The 19,098-nt window shown below is 28.7% G+C and overlaps 1 protein-coding gene across 1 annotated transcript; it reads right to left on the bottom strand.

Moving 5' to 3' along the window:
* Positions 1-16,174: 16,174 nt before the first annotated feature.
* On the bottom strand, positions 16,175-17,449 carry LOC146884279 (uncharacterized). The gene is made up of 2 exons (XM_085665316.1): positions 16,887-17,449; positions 16,175-16,792 (listed from the first exon to the last, which is right to left on the bottom strand). The coding sequence occupies exons 1-2, from the start codon at positions 17,229-17,231 to the stop codon at positions 16,571-16,573; spliced, it is 567 nt and encodes a 188-aa protein (XP_085521442.1). The 5' UTR covers positions 17,232-17,449; the 3' UTR covers positions 16,175-16,570.
* Positions 17,450-19,098: the final 1,649 nt, after the last annotated feature.

The raw sequence follows: 19,098 nt of genomic DNA, 5'->3' as shown, positions 1-19,098 counted from the left end.
CTGGAACAATTTATCTTTAATCGAACCCATTCTATATTGGATATCTACTTTTTCTCGTAATAGTGTTTGCTTTAAAGCTTTCTAATGTTTAAACTAGTATGAGACCGTGCTTACGCACGGACCATTTTTTATTTTTTTGTTATTTGTTAAATCCTATTTGGAATTTATTTTTAATTTATTATTATATTTTAATAGTAGGTGTATTTTCATAATAAAGAATTTTAATTAAAAATGGAACTTATTATTTAAATATATATGTTGTCTTCGAAAAATAGTTGCTTGACTTTTACTTTTAAAAACGTTTTTTTTTTTTTTGTGGTGGATATTAAGATATGGTTTTATTCTATGATTTAAATAAGAAAATTTAATTTCTTAATATTATTATCATATATAATATAGATATCAATGATGGGCGAAAGTCATTTGAAGTTGTAATTCATATTTATCGAATGTGGAATATAGTTAAGAGTTTTTCGATTTATTTACTGGTAGTGACATTTTATAATTTTGTTTTTATATCAAATAGGTGTTAAGTACGACTGTATAACAAAATTTTTATTTTGCAGCACAAAGTGATCCATTGGGTTTTTATAATTACAGACCAATAAATAGGATTATTTCTTTCTACACTCCCATGACTTGTTTTACACCCCTATTTATTTCAAAATTATTACTTTGCTTTTTGTAACAATTATGATTTTCAAAATAACTTTTGAATTGTAAACTTCAATAAATATATATATATATATATATATATATATATATATATATATATATATATATATATATTTAATAATTCTAGGTAGAACGATTTAGTGTAAGGCCACTAAATTATTTATGCCCTAATTTAAAAGGGCTGTCCCAAGTCAGTTGGGTCTGGGGCTGGTTCAAAGGGATCCAAGGACCCTAAATTGTCCTAATCCTAATTATTCTTTGCACTTTCATAAAAACAGTCTCCCTTGTCTTTAGAGCTACTGTCGTTTCTCTACTAGGGTTTGGTTTTCGCTTGTTCGTGCTAGCTCAAAAGTTCACATTGTCTCAAGTAAGTTGGTTCTTGAACCATACTCCTTCCATTCTAAGTATGTTTTTGTGGTCTCTGTTAGGGTTCACATAAGTAACCATGTCATTCTTTCTATGCTGCTATTTCAGTTCACGAATCTGCTCTTGGAGCTACTGGGTGTATCAGCTTAATGGTCAAGGTTTGATATTAGCCCTTTCCAGGTAAGGAAAGCTAGGGCTTACTTATTTACTTCGATTTTTGGTTTTCCTTGTCACTGTTTCATGATTTATAACTGGTGTGCTGTGGTTGAATAGTGAAATGCTTGTATTGTTGTTTGGGTGCGAATATGTGGCTGTTGTAGGAAGAATAATGCTCTTGCCCAAGCGGGACTGACTCGCCCAAGCGGGACTGACTCGCCCAGGCGAGACTTGCAGAAGCAGACCAGGGTTACACTCGAACTCTCGCTCAGGCGGAGAGCTCTTGTTTTGAGCAAGGCACTACCTCGCTCAGGCGAGAGACGCTTGCCTAAGTGAGAACGCATGAGAGCCTTAGTGTGATGCTGCAGTCTTAGCCCAAGCGAGGGGTGGCCTCGCTCAGGTGAGGAGGGCTCCCCTAAGCGAGTGTGCAAAAAACCTCCCAGGGCCTCTGTCGTGATCTCGATTAAGTGAGAGTCTACAGCTTGAGCGAGGGGACTCCTCTCGCCTGAGCGAAGGCTTCTGCCTTGAGCTAGATTCGCTGCAGGCCACGCTGTTTTCTTCACTTGGTTGTGATGGATTGTTTGATTGATTGATTTACTCTATTTAAAGTATGAGGCTTGTGAAATGCATGGAATATATGTGGTTATGAATTGGATTGATGTGTTGGTGTGATCTTGGTATGTAAAACAAATGAGATGGTTGGTAATTAAAGTGGCATGGTATTGGTATGAGATATAATTCTATATTCATGGATTGAGAATGATGAGTTGGTATGGATTTAACCTGGAATATGAAAGAGGTTGGTTATAAAGATTGGCATGAGATTTATTGGAATGATAAGTATTACTTGGTTGGTGGAATATGTTTGGTATGTGGTTAGGACGTAATTCCATGGGTCTCTAGGTGAGACTTTATGGTGGTGCCTCAGTTGGTCGGGACGTAATTCCATGGTCCTGTAACATCCCGATCGGATATTACTAATTTAAATAATTAAAATATTGATATAAGTATAAAATCGTATTTATGATAATTCCTTTTCCCAAAACGCGGGAAAATTTAAAACTTTATTTCAATGCACCAATTATAAAATTCATACGGCGTTCAATTATTACAAAGATTAATTGTTCATAATATTCATTACAAAATAGTTCATGAAGAAAACTAGAAAAAAACTCCCATAGTTGGTCCCCACTCTGACTCTAGGCATCCACATGCTAACCTGCATCAACATCTGCTCCCATGTAACAAGTTACATGATTATCGCCAAACACACATAGATAGGGGTGAGCTTAAATACAAGAAGGACAATTACACATGACATAATTAAAGCATTTCATAACCATAACCTATGTTAGCCCCAATCCTCAATCCTCCACTTCCAAACTTTCCGTTGGACGCATCTTGATTCTACACCCTTTGGTGAGTACACTGATCGATCTTTGCTGCACGAGTGTCTACTCGTCCCTCCGACTTCAGGTCACCACCTAATAGTCCACACGCGGGAATAAATTTGCCATGGCCTCACACCGCGACACTAAGTGGAGTTCCCCAAAACGAACAGAAGTCCGTAGTTGTTCCCAGACTACCAAAACTCTATCAGATGCACTGAAAAGTGCAATCATTTGAAACCTCGTCGTACGAGCCACGTTCTCACATACTCCACTGGACTTCCTAAACCACCAGGCTACAACCTAGAGTTCAAGAAAAGCTACCTAGACAATGAATTAGCCTACGCCTTTATACTATGGAGCTCCCTTCTACTGCTTTATTTTATCTATCCTATAAAGACGGGCTAGAGTAAACGCCAAGCGCTGGCCCATTAGTGGGTTCAAATCCTACTTGTCTCTCATTTTCAATTGTTTGTTAGAGGCCACGTGTTACCTCGATACAAGTTACACTCGTAACTGGGCCCCCAGCAAAGCATTGCCTCATGACCTCCATTCAAAGCGGTGTAGGAATCCTCCTTGTGATCCAACTCTTCACCCAAAACCGCCTGGCACACCTCTCGCGTCGCTAGGCGAAACTTGGATCCAGACTGCCTGGCAGACACCTCACGCCGCTAGGCACCATACGCTTTCCAGAGCCTCTACCAGATCTTTTTCACTTGTCAGGATCACATTTTTTGCCAAGCGCCATGCATTCCAAGCTTCTCTGGTTTTCCCTTATCACCTGGCAGCACACCCCAAGCTGCCAAGTAGCACACCCCAAGCCACTAGGCGCCGCACCAGTAGTGTCACTGCTACTAATTTTTGGCACTTTGAAGCAAGTTCCAAAGAATCCCAATCACTATACATACAATCCATAACATAAAATATGCTTATCTAGTCATAATCACACGACTGGATCATAGTCCAACACAATCTTGAACAACCAAACAATATACAAAGCAGGAAGAATACATAACCATTGCCCCAAAATATCGCACAATCAATAAAACAATAATAATGATAGTAATAAAAAAACAACAACAATAACAATAATGATAATAATAATAATAATAGTAAAACGACACAATACAATTAAAAGAAATAATAATAAAAATAATAATAAAATAAAATGAAACAATAATAGTAAAATAATAATACTAATAAGATAAAATAATAAGATAAAATAAAAATAATAAAATAATAAAAGTAAAATAAAGAAATAATAATAAATAATAATGATAATAAAATCATAAATAAAATAAAACAATAATAAAATAATAGTAAAATAAAATAATAATAATGATAAAGATAAAGATAATTATAAAATAAAATAAAACGAAAATAATGATAATAATAATAATAATAATAATAAAAATAGTAATATTAATAATAAAAATAAATAAATAATAATAATAATATAATAATAATAATAGTATAAATAATAATAATAATAATTATAATAATAATAATTATTATTATAATAATAATAGTAATAAAACGAAAATTTAAAAATATAAAAAATAATAATGAAAATAATAATAAAATAAAATGAAACAATAATAATAAAACAGTAATATAAATAAAATAAAATAATAATAATGATGAAATAAAACAGTAATAATAAAACAATAGTAATTATTAATGATAGTAAAATCATCAATAAAAAAAACAATGATAATAATAAAAATAATAACAAAATAAAATAAATAAAATAATAATAATTATTATAAAAATAATTATAAAATAAAATAAAATGAGAATAATAGTAATAATAATAATAAAAATAATAATAGTAATACAAATAACAATAATATAAATAATAATAATTATAATAATAATAAAACAAAATTTTAAAAATAAAAATAAAATGAAAATAATAATAATAATAAAATAAAACAATAATAATAAAACAGTAACATTAATAAAATAAAATAATAATAAAATAATTAATAAAACAAAAACAATGATAATAAAAATAATATAATAAAATAATAGTAAAATAAAATAAAATAATAATACTAATAAATATAATTATAAAACAAAATAAAATGAAATTAATAATAATAATCAAAATAATAATAATAATAATAAAAAAGAAAAAAGAAAAATAATAAAAATAAAAATGATAGTAATTGTAATAATAATAGTAAAATAAATAGTAATAATAATAATAATAATAATAAGGATAATAATAATAATAATGGTAAAATAAAATAAAATTAGTAATAAGAATAATATTAAGTGTGCTGTATTTAGAAGAAAACTTTAAACATCTTAGTCAAACCAAAAAGAAAAATCATGATAATCATAGCAATGATTGGGTCACAAAAGTCAAAAAGAAGAATCACGATAATCATACCAATGATTGGGTCACAAAGAGAACTCAATACAACGGAAACTACAAACACACATATAGAAGTTAAACAATACAAGAATTTGATTTAGGAGAAAACTTTCATACATCAATATATAACAATTGCATATAATGTCATTAAAACAAGAAATTACAGCTCCCCTAACCTGGATTTCCCGCTCCAATTGTGCTCTTAACGTCCCTTTTTGCCCCAAAATTGTCTTAGGTATTTTCTCCTATACTTGAGTGCACATTTTCCCCTCAAACACTTTCCTTTGGTTCAGTTTTGGTGTTCTGGAAAACCCTCTTAGGTGGCCACACGAAAATACACCACCTTTACTCACTCATTAAGCTTTCACCTAGTAATTACTACATTAATGTCCAAAAAACAAAACAATGATTTAAATGTATTCAAGTGCAATTAATTGGTGGTTTCAGCTCATCAATTACCACGATCCTTACCTCTCTAGCTTCTTTGGAGATAGCTAGGGTTTCTTGATCACTTACTAATGTAGCCAAAAATAATCCAAGCGTAAAAAGATCTATTTTGCACTAGCCAAGGTTTAAACTCACATCCACCCAATTATCAAGCATATGCATAACCATAAACCTATAAATGGTTCTTGACATATCATGCACACATATACTCATAACATCATGCCACATGTTCATATATGCGCCTATAATAAATTAAATAATTAAAAAATAACATTAATGCCATACGTAAGACTTAAACCCAAGTCCCTCTTAAATGCACCAAACGTGTCTAACCACTTAGGCTACCATTGCTCATTTGTCATAATTCTCTACATTAATTACTTTATAGATTCCTTCCCTCACAATTATTAAATAAATATTTATTTATTTACTTAATTTTCCTGGGTCTTACAGGCCCTGTTAGTCGGAGTTCATGGTGGTGCCCCATCTATATAATTTGGTAAGGATTCAAGGTAAGGTTGCATCCTAACACTCTAAGGAGGCAGTTAGTCTCACATAGAGCGGACTAACTCTTGTGGTGAGAGTAACAGGAGGCCTGAAATTCATTAAGGACTAACCTTGTGTGTGGAGGTTGAGACATTGTAACACTTAGCTTGGGGGTGAGCAGCTCGGTAGAGCAGGGAAATCCACCACAAGTGCAAGCATCCGCTAGATCTGACTAAATTATATGTATCCGGATTAGTCGAGTCTGAGTCTTAGTGTATTGTTTGAAAAGTCATAACATGTTTGGCCGAATATACTGCTTAGATTGTGAAATAGCATGTAATTGTATGATAAACTGTTTTATATTCTAGCTTACCCTTTTGCTTGTTTGATTGCTTTATGTGTGGTCCTTCTCCTTTTGCGATGATCATCAATTTATTGATGTGAGCAGATGCGAGAAACACCTGTGGTCAACAGGGAGGTGATGGTTCTGCTGAGTAGCCACTTGGGCTGGATTCTACTGTTTTGAGCTTTAGTATAGGGCTATAGCCCATGTATTGGCTTGTCCTTTAAATCTCAATTTGATTACTGTGGAACTTTGTATCTTGTATCTTGTTTTGTTTTGACATCATTGTGTGCCTTAAATATTGTAAGGAGTAATGTTTATGCTTCAAGACCGCGCTACTATGTTATCCTGTATGACATTTCCTTTAATTAGAATTATTGATTAAATGGACGTTACATTTAGAACATAAAAAACTACAATTTGGTTTATACAATTCATAACTGTAATAGTTAAATTTTGGATTGTATAATGAAAAGAAACACTTTATTAAAAGAATATTCCGTATTATATAATATAGAATTTTAATTTAGATGTACCGATGATAAAATTTGTAAAGTAATTTTAAATCTACAACATATTCTTAGAAATACATTATCGATTCAACAATTTAAAAATATACTATCTGAATTCCACATTCTAGATTACAAAATAAAAAAATGTTGAATATTAAAAGATTATGGTTTGTACAATTTGAAACACAACATCCAAATTTTTAACTTCCGAATTATGCAATCTAGAAATTTTTCGGTGACTCAATTTGAAGTCTTTCTAACAAAATTATATGGAGGAATATTTTTGACACTAATCATACTTCATGGAAATGTAGAAAGAAGTTATTTGGGTATATTGGAAGAAAAAGCTCAAATAGATGTTCACTAAGTCCATGGGTCTGTCATGATATATGGTGGTGTCTTAGTTGCTCAAGTTAAATGCTTGTTGATTATTACTCTTATTTTGCGGAAAGATAGTTTATTATTGTCTTTGTGCAAAAAATACTATTACATGCAAGTAAATAGGCGGTTGCGTATTTGATGGAGAAGACAAATAAACTTTAACATAATTAAGATACGCGAATAAAATGTGTTCTAAGGTGGCTTGATGATTTATTTGATCCAATGAAATGTTTTATTTTGATGTTCTTGGTTGAAACTTTGTTTGATTGAGTTATTAAGTTTCTTTTCTCCTTTTTATTTGTCGCAACTTGAATAGATATATTATTGTTTATTTTTTTCAAGTTTTAAGGAAGATGCATAGAAAAAAATAGGTTTAATTATATTTGTTTTTGTTAAAACTAGTGTTATACCCGACGGGTGCTGTGTTTTTTTTTTTTTATAATTTTGTATTTGTAAAATAAAAAAATATTAATTATTTTTGGAGTAAATAATTATTTTATATATGTTATTATACAATATTATTGTCTATATGAATAATAATAATAATAATAAATATTAAAGTTAGATATTACTAGAATCAAGATCGATCAACATTGTCGTTATAGTTTTAATAGAGTATTTTAAAAGTACTTACAAATAGTTTTATATATTTTGTTACTTGGAATAAAAAAATTTTATACTTTTTAATAAATTACTTTGAAATCAACAACACGCTACTTCGTTCCTCTTCCTATCAGTCGAGTATCTCCGCTCCTTACTCTAACAAGTATGCTTCTAAACTCCAAGCTCTAAAGAACCTTTGCTTACAAATAATCATAAATATTTTGTTAGATGAAATAACAATATATTATGTTTTTTAATTATTTACTCATAAATGAATTAGTTACAAATAATATTATGGTTATTATTATTGTGATATTTATGTATTAAAATGTCACTGGTTACTATAATTTTGGAGCGATATATTAATTAAAAGTTTAATATAAAAGTGAGAATTTTTTTTTTTAATATTTTGGAATACAAAATTACAAACATTGGAAGTAATATATGGAAAATGATGTTTTAAGAGGGAAAATACATTTTAGTGGATTTGTGTGCGTTCAAATGAAAAGTTTAACCCTAAGTGGAGAAGGGAAAGAGAACTTCATAACTGTATCAAGAAAATTGTGCATTAAAAATTTCAAAAATTCATTAACATGTTTTCATTGTGAAAAAATAAGTTTGTTTGTATATAATATGAAAATACATTAGATTGGAAGACGACCGTTAATTAATACTTGTATAATCAATTGTTTATTTAAATAAAAAAATATATTTAAGTGTTATAATTGTGTATAATTATATATAATATTTAAATAAATAGTTTGATAATATTTAGATGTAAATTTATATGCTTTAAATTATAAAATTGATTAGTGATGTGTAGTTATACCATATAAAATAGTTGAGGTGGAGTTTACACTTTCGATATAAAATGTAGACATAAGATATTTTAGGGATCCGGACAAAATAATAATACAAAGAATAACAACCACGATAATGATAATTATAATTATTATAATACTAATACAAAATAATAGTACTATTATTAATAACATTAATATTAATAATAAAAGTAATAATAATACTGAATATTTATTAATACTAATATTAACACTAATACTAATAATAATATAATATTATGGATCATGTAAAAAAGAATAATAGTGTGAAAACAATTATATAACTAATCACAAGTATTCTTAGCAATAAATTAATTAAAAATAAATAATATTTATTTCAGAATAATAATAATAATAATAAATTTTTTAATAATAATGTTAATAATTATACTAATGTAATACAACTTATGATGCACGGATACGATATGTGTATCAGATACATCACGTATTCGATATGTCGATACATTTATTTTGAAAATAATAGGACATGATAGGTGATATATGAATATTGAAAAGTGTATCATAATTCTTAAAAACATAATAAATATAAGATTGTTATTGTGTTAATCCAAATTAAACCATATGTACTAAAGTCTTCAACATATAAAATATAAATTATTGTCATCATCAAAATACCACTACTACAAGAAAACTTTTAAATAATGATCAATTTTAGTAACAAAAAATATGTTAGAGACCAATTTTCTAATTAGAAACCAATTATTTTAGTAGTCAAAACTATGTTAGCTAATGTTAGTGACCAATTTATACACTAATTTATAATAAAACCTATTTTAGTTATTAATATAGAGACCAATTATAATTTTTTGAACTATTTTAGTTGCCAATAATGTTTAATTTATAAATTGGTACATAAATTGATCACTGTAATGACTAATTATTTTTTGTCACTAAAATTTGTCATTATTCAAAGATTTTCTTATAGTATACTATGACTTTGTAAATGAGATACTTAATTGATAAGTATCGATAAAGTATCCTAAAGTATCAGACACAGATACATATCAAACACAAATACCTGTCGGACACCCCAAATTGAAATATCGGTGCATCATAAAATACAACTAATAATAATAAGTAGTGGCTGGTATTGAGACATATGCATATGTACGTTATTATTATTATTTTAAATTATATTAAGAAAATTAATATAATTATAAATAATATGATATTTTTTATTAATATATAATCAAAGAATGAATGTTAGTTGTGCACACACATACGTGTATATAACTTGTAATTTAATTATATGTCTTAGCCTATGAAATTATTTTTAAAAGTATACTTTATATGATATATATAATATTTTGTGATTAATATAATATTTTATAATTAGATTAGATAAATTAAAGTTAACTCCTTTGTACCTAAAGCCTATGCAAATGATCTTAAGAAAACTTCTCTGGTCAATAAAATGTCAAAAAAATTTCTTTGGTCAATTTTTATCCCGTAAAAGAAAAAACATTTTACATCCATATCTATTTTTTAGCTATAATTATTACTTAGAACGTAAGGAAAATATGATAATTTTGGAAAACATGTGATTTTGTCACTTTTCTTAGTAAAAAATTTCTATTATGCTATAATTAGACCTTCAATCCAGATTCGTATCTTTCATTATGCATGCTCTATAAAATATTTTTTAAATTAAATAGATTCACACTAAAGTATAATGAAAACAACATTTTAATATTAAAGTACAATAAAAATAGTGATTTAGGAGAAAAAAAACTCCTAGCCAACTTTAGTGCACGCCTTCAAGAATGCACCTACAGTTACATGATCAAGATTGATGGGTCGAATTTATGATGAATTCATGCATGCAATTTATATTAGAGTGTGGGATTTAAGGGAATTTGTCTTGAGTGTGACTCATTTTTGTTTTCTTAAACTTTCTCCGATAAATGAATTGTGTTTTGGATTATTAGGGAGGAATAACCCAGGTGTTTGCATATTAGCAGGGAAATGCAGTCTAAAATCTTTCATACTTTTCTGTGAAGAAAACTATTATGATAAGTTAATCTTGAATAAAGTGTAATTTCTTTTATTTTCGTTTTTCTCTATCATGAGTTTAGCGTATTTTGTCATGATTCTTTTATTGTTTATTTTTTACTTTAACAAATATTCCATGTGATAATAAATGAAATATAATTTTATAATGATATTTTATTTGAGACTATAATTTTATATAATTTACTATTGAATTTTAATAAAAAATATTGTAGCAAAAATTAAATATTAAATTTAAAATTTATTTACGAAATTATAAATATTAAAATAAAAATTTAAATAGAATCAAATATGTTATACTAATTTAACTACCAACATGATCTATATAACTTTGGTTATGTTGGTTTCTTGACACGTCTCCTAATATCTCTAAGACTATGTACAATTAATGATATAGGAATAGTTTAAACATATTAGTTTATTACTAATAAAAATATTAATAATACTAATAATAATATTAATAAGGCTAATTCTAATTTCAATGTTGATAATAATAACAAAAATAATCATAATTATATTAATAATAATAATAAAATACAAATAATGATTATTATAATAATAATAATAGTAATAATAATAATGTAAATCATGTTGGAACTCATTTGCGGGGAAAAACCTATGATACAACAACCCACCATTTTTCAAGTCCTTCAATTACTCACCCAACTTTATATTTTGAAAACAAACAAACACATAGTGGGAAAACTTTCCCTAATCCTTACAAAATCTTTCAGATATAAATACTTCATTTCATTCCACACCTCTTGCATCTTATAGAAAGGTCTTAGCCAAGTTTCTTAAATGCACTCATTAGCAAGCACTCATATAAATGGTTAAAATTGAATAATCGAAACAAAAATACTTAAAATAAACCAATAAAGAGAAGTATTTAGGATGCTAAAACAAAAATTATCCTTCCCATATATTACTGTTTCACTTTCTCATAATCAACAACTACTAAAATGTTATTCATCTTCAGTCCATTGTCCACACACATTTTTCACCATATACAGTTACGAAATATCAACAATATCGTCATCATCTTTCATTTTTCATCAGTTTAGATTCTACATCCATTTCACACAAGTCATTAACATCATTGCTACAAACAACTGTAAATAACTGTATAACAACAAAAGCTAATTTTTTTTAAGAACAACTAAATCACTTATGTACAATGTATAACATTATGAAAGCAATAGAGAAGTTCCCACAATGTCAGAATTTTAAAGACTCTCAACCCATAAAAAAATGCATTACTAAAATGCATTATTTGTAGTACTTAAATAATTTCAAACACCTGAGGAATGAAAAAAAAGATGACAAAGAAAATAAAGAATTAAAAAGGTAACATACAAAACTAAAACATTGTCATTATTATGATATTGTTACCGAAAAGTTGAGAACCATGATGGAAATGAAAATAAGCAATTGTTTCTATATTACCTTTCACTGGAAAACCAAGGGTGTCAAACAAATTCAACCAAAAGTATGATAACATTACCTCTCATTAGTTGTAGAATCTTAATGTCCACATTATACAACTTATACAACAGAACCTGACATGCTTAGTCATTTCAAAGAGATCAACATAGTTGTTAATCCAAGACTGATAAGTTAAAACTTTCAATGCACTATGACTTTTCATTTGCTCCCAAAACCTTTCTAACATAGAACTGTCATAGTAGTACCAAATATTTTCCACTTCCAAGAGAATTGAACATGTTTAGTTACCTCCATTTGGATCATTTCCAAATCCACTGCCACTAACCACAATAATTTTTCCAACAAGGAAAAATTTGAGAAACTGCAAAAGATAAAAGTGGTTAGAGAAAAATGGTTATAATATTTCACATTAAAGAAAGTTATATGCATACAAATAATGGTGAACATAACAATTAATTTAATTTCAATTAAGTGTGAGTTTGTGCCAACTATTTGTTGGTACAAAACCAAAGCAACCTTCATACCATAAAAATGCATAGATGAGTGATCTGTATCGTCAACAATTGTCATACCAAAGTTTAAACACAACGATATCCAACTTTCTGCTAAATGGTTTGATCAACGTCATGACCACCAACATAGCATCCATGTCTCAAGCATTGTTTAATGAATTATGTGCATCTTAGGCAAGAGCGAGTTTGTTAGTCATGCCCATCTTTCAGAAACCTAACACCAAGCAACAACCAAACACAAATCCTCAGACTAAAAATATTCCTAATCAAGGCATTGTTTGTACTACAAAAGAAAGCCACATCCTCCTTTGCACACAATGAATCATAACAACCATATTGGCGACTTTAACATCTAAAGTCCTAACATAAGAAGTTTGTGGTCTCATGATTATGGTCTCGCATCACTTAAAGGAACTAAAAACAAATTTATTCATTGCATTTAATAATCAATGAAATCACAATAAGTATATTTTAATACTGAAATTAACTTACATTGATAAAATACTGCATATATGTAATTTAGGACTAAGTCAGACAATAAAAGATAGAGCTTAGTCAGCCAATCGTATATGCACTACCTTGTAGCTCACATATGTGAATTGCACATTCCACTGCAAATACTCAATATATGTATTTGTTACATCACTAACACAACATCACAACTATGCTCAATGCACCAGAATATATATATATATATATATATATATATATATATATATATATATATATATATATATATATATATATATATATATATATATATATATATATATATTCTAATTAAAAAAAATAAAAAAAAATAAAAAAAACAGAAATTGACACGTAGTGTTGACTTTAACACCGTTTGGTCGAACTAACGGTAAGGACTAAATTAAATCATTTTTAAGAAAATGGGGACCAAATTGAGACAACGAAAAAATTTGAGGACCAAATTGAGACAACGAAAAATTTGAGGACCAAACTGATATTACTTCACAAATAGAGGGACCAAAAGAGTAATTTAACCTATTTTAAAATACAACCAATTCTCCATATATAACCATAAAATAATGAGAAACAAGCGTAACACCCCCCACAAATGTAACCCAAAGATGCATTTCACAATTGCTTTGTTCTTTCTCTCTAACCAACTCACAATTTACTCACCTCCTCTCACAAAACTACCAAAAAGAAAACCAATATTTCTATCCTTTTTGCTCTACCCAAGGTTTGAACTTACCACCTCCAAGCTCTAACCCAACACTCCAACCCTATCAACTACCACATCTTTCCTATCAACCACACACACAACAACATACAATAACATCAACACCTTTAATGCATTCGAGAAAATAAAATTATAAGCATGCCAATTATATTATGAATAATTTATAAAATACAAATTACACTGAAGCACACTCAACACCCCCGAAACAAATATATAAAAATAATATTTAAATATAAACACACCAAATGCACACACTAAGAATCAAACCCTCAGCCACCAACCCATGACAAGACTCTAACCAACTATGCTACACTTCACTTCTATTAAATTATTTATTTATTAATTTAAATGATACTCCTCACTCCAAAAACCATTCTTGGAATAATAATTATTTTTCATGGATCTTATAAGAGGTGCCTACAAAAGATACTCTGATACTAAAGTCAGTCTGAGGTACAGGTGTTAGATGTCAAAGTAAAAACGTAAGCATATACTTTATAAAGTGTACCTTTTAAACCAGGGTTCATGGGCCTTACCTGATTAGGCTTTGGTTTAGTTGGCTTAATTATCTGCTAGGTTGCGTAATCTTGAGTTACCTTCGTTTAGAATAAGTAGGCTGTCGTGACATAGCTTATTAGTCCAAGTACATGTTGTTCTACAAGGTCGACATGTGTTCAACCAGATTGTATTTGAGGTAGTTTCTTCAGGTATGTCATTTTCAGTATCCTCTTAAAGTCATGTATTCTAAAAGGACAAGATAGACAATCTAGTTCGAGATGTGAGATTGAGGTGTAGATAACTCTAAATTAACAACTTATTGAGAATATTCATGGCTCAAAACTTAAATATGATGAATAACTAAATGTCAAAAAAGTCTCACTTTCCTTCAACTTCCGAACATTTCATCTCCACCTTCTCCATGAAAAGGTGACGAATAAAATCTGATTAATTAGTCTATATTTGTTCTAGTAGTTAAAATATCTTAATATGTTTTTTATAAAATAGACAAAATAGGTATTCGTAAAAGACTTTTTTGGTAATAAAAAAATTATTTCTGAAATTTATACGAGCTATGCTTTGTATGTGCCTTATTTTATAGTCAAAGTTCAACGAGTGATACTTCAAAATACGTTAAAGGACGTCTTGGAGAATAATTATACTAGTTTCTGTCTAGCAGCAATGCAAATTCAAGAATGAACAATCCTTCTGAATGGTACCTTCTATGTAGCTAGAGTCCTATGTTAATTTGTTAATAATAAAACTTAAAGAACACCTCAACTATTGAATAATATATCCACTAAGACCGAAATTACAGATATTATAAATGTTTAATTAAATTTGAAGTAAGTAATAAATTTATGTATATTTTCAATTAAATTTTTATTAAAAAATTCGTTCTACTAAGTATATAAAATTATTTTGATCCCAGTAGTTGGATTTTTGTCAAGATGATGTATAATCATTAATTTTATTTTCTCGTCTTCAACTTTTTTCCAACTCATTTCCTTTTTAATGACTTTCAACTTGTCAATCAATTCAGTATTTTCCTAGGATATTGAAGCGAAACAGTGCCAGTTGATTAACGAGTTAGAAATGATCACACGAAAATAACAACTACGGTATCTCGTTAACGGCAAAATTAACAATAAAATATTTAGATACAAATAAAAAAGAAAGGTTTTGAATACTTAATTAAACAAACTTTTAATAGAGACTCGACTAAAAAAGTTTAAATGAAAACTTAATTAAACTTATTAGAAGTGATATGATATCATAGAAAGAAAGGAATGGAGAAAAAAAATACAGTTCTTGTTTAGCTATTTAAAATTAAGGGATATATTAACAAAAATAACAATAGTAACGCATTGATATTTTCTTTTACAATATTGTACATTATATTGATTAATCTTTATTGAAAATCATATAGTTTTCTTGTTTGCAAGTCTTATTTATTAAGGCTTTTTCTTGATTGTTTAATTTTAATAAATTAATTTTACGAAGAGTGAGATAGAAAAATTGTTTAAACGTAACATTACTTGTTTAATTTTTTTTTTTCATTTCCTTTTGTATATCTTCTACAATTAATTATATTATATAAAAACTAAGAAGTGCGAAATAAGTGTAAAGTAATTAAATATCAAGATGAAAATGAAAAGAATAATTGACAAAAGAAAGTTAATATTGTCTCCAATTTTAAAAACCACAAATAAATAAAAATACTTCTTTTAAAACAAAAACCCTTAAAAAGAAGTAAACAAACCATTAAAACTATATATAGTAGTAATCGTTTCAATGGATGTCTTTTGATAAAGTCGTAAACAAACCATTAATATTCTATTCACTAGTATATTGTGGAGTTTCCACGTGTTACCAAGATGAACACAACACATGGTGGGGCTTTTTTTACTCCAAATTTTTGTAACCTTCCACATCATTGTATTAAGAACTGTCATCACATAACCACCATAGAATTGATGTCTTCAACCGTTTCAAGAAATAACGGATCTTGTGACTACTCTTTCCACTAATCCACCATTAACGCCTATAATCTTCACTTTTGTTTCTTTCTTATTGCTTAACATTTCAACTAATAAAAATGTTATTGCACAAGAAGCAAACAGAACCATAATCAAACATCAAAACCTAATGATGGATTTGATCAAGACAATGAAATCAATGAAAAACGGACAACAACCCTGCCCCAGAATTTTTAATCTTCCTTACTTTAGCACTCGATTTCTTTACACGAGAATGTTTTCAACATACCCTTAAGTTTTCTCTGCAAAAACACAGAATCAATCAAAGGTATACTCTACTATTATCATAACATATAACAACAAAATGAAACATAAATGCTTAATCACAGGAAATGTTACCAAAATCGTGCAACACTTATTTCCACCGCGCTCTCTCTCTTTTTGTTCCACACATTCATATTCAACGTGGGTACTTGAGGTTGGTGGCATTAGGGTTGAAGGCGAGCACACTCGAACTGGTTCAGCCGACAATAACCGCTTCTGCCAAAATTTGATGGCAACCATTTATTTCCCATATATTCTTGGCGTTTGAAGAAAACCAACTAGTTGCCAGAGAAGAAAAGAGGGAACTTGCCTTGCTTCTAGGCCGTGAATGATTGTGGGGCAATTGAACTTGAACATTTTTCTGGGACTGTGCATTTTCTCTGAGTTTTCTGGAGTAAGCAAGAAGATGAGCCCTACGATCATAACCTAGTGATGATTGTGATCGTGTAATTTGTGGCTTTCTAAAAGACGGGTGTGGCTTAGTTTTGTTCCTGGGATCCTCTGATGGTTTAATTGAGCGTGTTCTTGGCGATTCTACGTACACTGTGATCACCACTCCCTTTGAAATGAAGCTTCTGTTTTCCATGTTCGCGCTTTGTTTGTTCTTTGATGCAGAAAGTGTTTGAAAAATGGAGTTTTTCTCCAATGGGCGCATCAAATTGTATATATATGTCCTAACGAAGGAAACAGAGAGGTGTTAGGGTTAGAGTTTTCGTTACCATTGTGATCTTCTTTTCAGAACATGTGCGGGTGAACTTTCAGAAGATTCCAAATATCCCATTCATCATGGATCGTTTGTGGAGACAACAACGACAATATGATTTTGGAATATAAAAACTTGTACCAAAGTAACACAAATAATGATCATTTATTGCGGTCAAAAATGGTTTTTATGACTCCTACATGCACATTTGTATAAATTAGTTATTTCAAAACACTAATTTAATTTCGTCAAATATAAAAAAATTATTTACACCAAACAAAACTTATGCTAACCACAACAACAAAATCTAGGTGTTGACTTTGTCTATGTTGATGTGTCTTTCATCTATGAAAAAAAAAAAATACACTTTAAGCATCACAAAAAGCAACTTCTGAAAGGTAAACCAAACTAAGAAAAATGACTAAAATGATCACAAAGTAGAAATTTATAACCTACTTAAAACTGTGACAATACTTAAAACTGTGACGATTGGCTTTTTGGATTTCTTACACATGCCTTCTAGATCAATTCTATACACACTTTAGAGTTTAACATTTGATAACAAGAATCTACTTTACACGTGGCATTAGCTTTTGCACAAGATTGTTAGCACAAATGACCTTAGTGTATTGATTTGATGAAACTAGTACATGAGATTATGTGTGATTGATGAAGTCGATAAAGAATTGAAGTGATTCGTTGGTATTCAAGCTTGAGGTATATTGAATTTTGAATTGATATGAATATCACAAAGCTTGAAGTTTGGACTTTCGTAGACTATATGACATAGTATATATGTCTTTTGTCTTGTGTTTGTCGTTTTCAATTTGTTAAAAAAGGTTTTAATAAATTGAAAGGTTTGTTATATGTAGTTATGGTATGAATGTATTCAATCAATTGAATTATTATGCAATCGCCTGATTTCACTTAAGTAAAGAGATTTGTGTTATTTATATAACGTTTAACATAATATTAGTGTTCCAATTTCACAACCGATGAACACGAGATTTTGAGTTCTTCATCTCACGTTTAACATCAGATGAGTCTTTCGATCTATCTGCATTTTTCGTTTGTTCCTCTCTTAAAATCAGCATCTTTGTAGTTCTTTCTCTCTTTATCTAACCGATTGACCTAAGATTGTGTTCTAATAATATATATTTGAACTCATTTTTTAAACTTTTTTCACACTTTATTTTTTCTTAAGTTTACGTTTCTTCGTGTTTTTAGTTTATTCTTATCCATGTAACTTTTACCTTTTTTTTTTCAACATCTCTACAATGTTTCTTCGTGTTCTTATATATGTTAGGAGATAGTTCTCTATCGTACATATCTTCTTGAAGAAAAATGATCTCTAAATTTGTATACTTGAAGTTTAGGAGATAGTCCTCTATCATACTCCTATTTAAAAAAAATATATATCCTGAAATTCGTAGCACTTGAAGATTTCTTATCAAAGTTTGTCGTGGCTAATTAGATGCAAATATTGCAATTGTTCAAAGATGTTATAAGAATCTATGATGATGAATCTTCAAGTTTATTGACTCTTTTTTTGGGATGTAGTGGTAAACAATTTGTTGCTTTTGAGAACAATCGACTCTTCATACAATATCAATTATAATTTAGTAATATATATATATATATATATATATATATATATATATATATATATATATCCTAATCTTTTTTCCTAAACTATCATTATTAATATTTATTTTGCTTAGTATAATATTTCTTTCTTTTAATTATGAATATTTTAGTAAAAAAATAATGAATATTAGTCTTATAAAAAGAATAAATATAAACTTTAATCTAAATCTTA

Source organism: Vigna unguiculata, chromosome 8 (assembly GCF_037176805.1).
Source record: "Vigna unguiculata cultivar grain cowpea cultivar isolate G323 ecotype 2 chromosome 8, ASM3717680v1, whole genome shotgun sequence".
Classification (NCBI taxonomy): domain Eukaryota; kingdom Viridiplantae; phylum Streptophyta; class Magnoliopsida; order Fabales; family Fabaceae; genus Vigna; species Vigna unguiculata.
Note: the sequence above shows the minus strand (reverse complement) of the source record. Positions and strands in the feature narration are given on the sequence as shown.

Coding starts and splice junctions, on each gene's coding strand:
- LOC146884279 (XM_085665316.1), bottom strand. CDS start 17,231: ATGCGCCCATTGGAGAAAAACTCCATTTTTCAAACACTTTCTGCATCA. Junction 16,793..16,886: donor ATTCACGGCCTAGAAGCAAG/GCAAGTTCCCTC, acceptor AAATTTTGGCAG/AAGCGGTTATTGTCGGCTGA.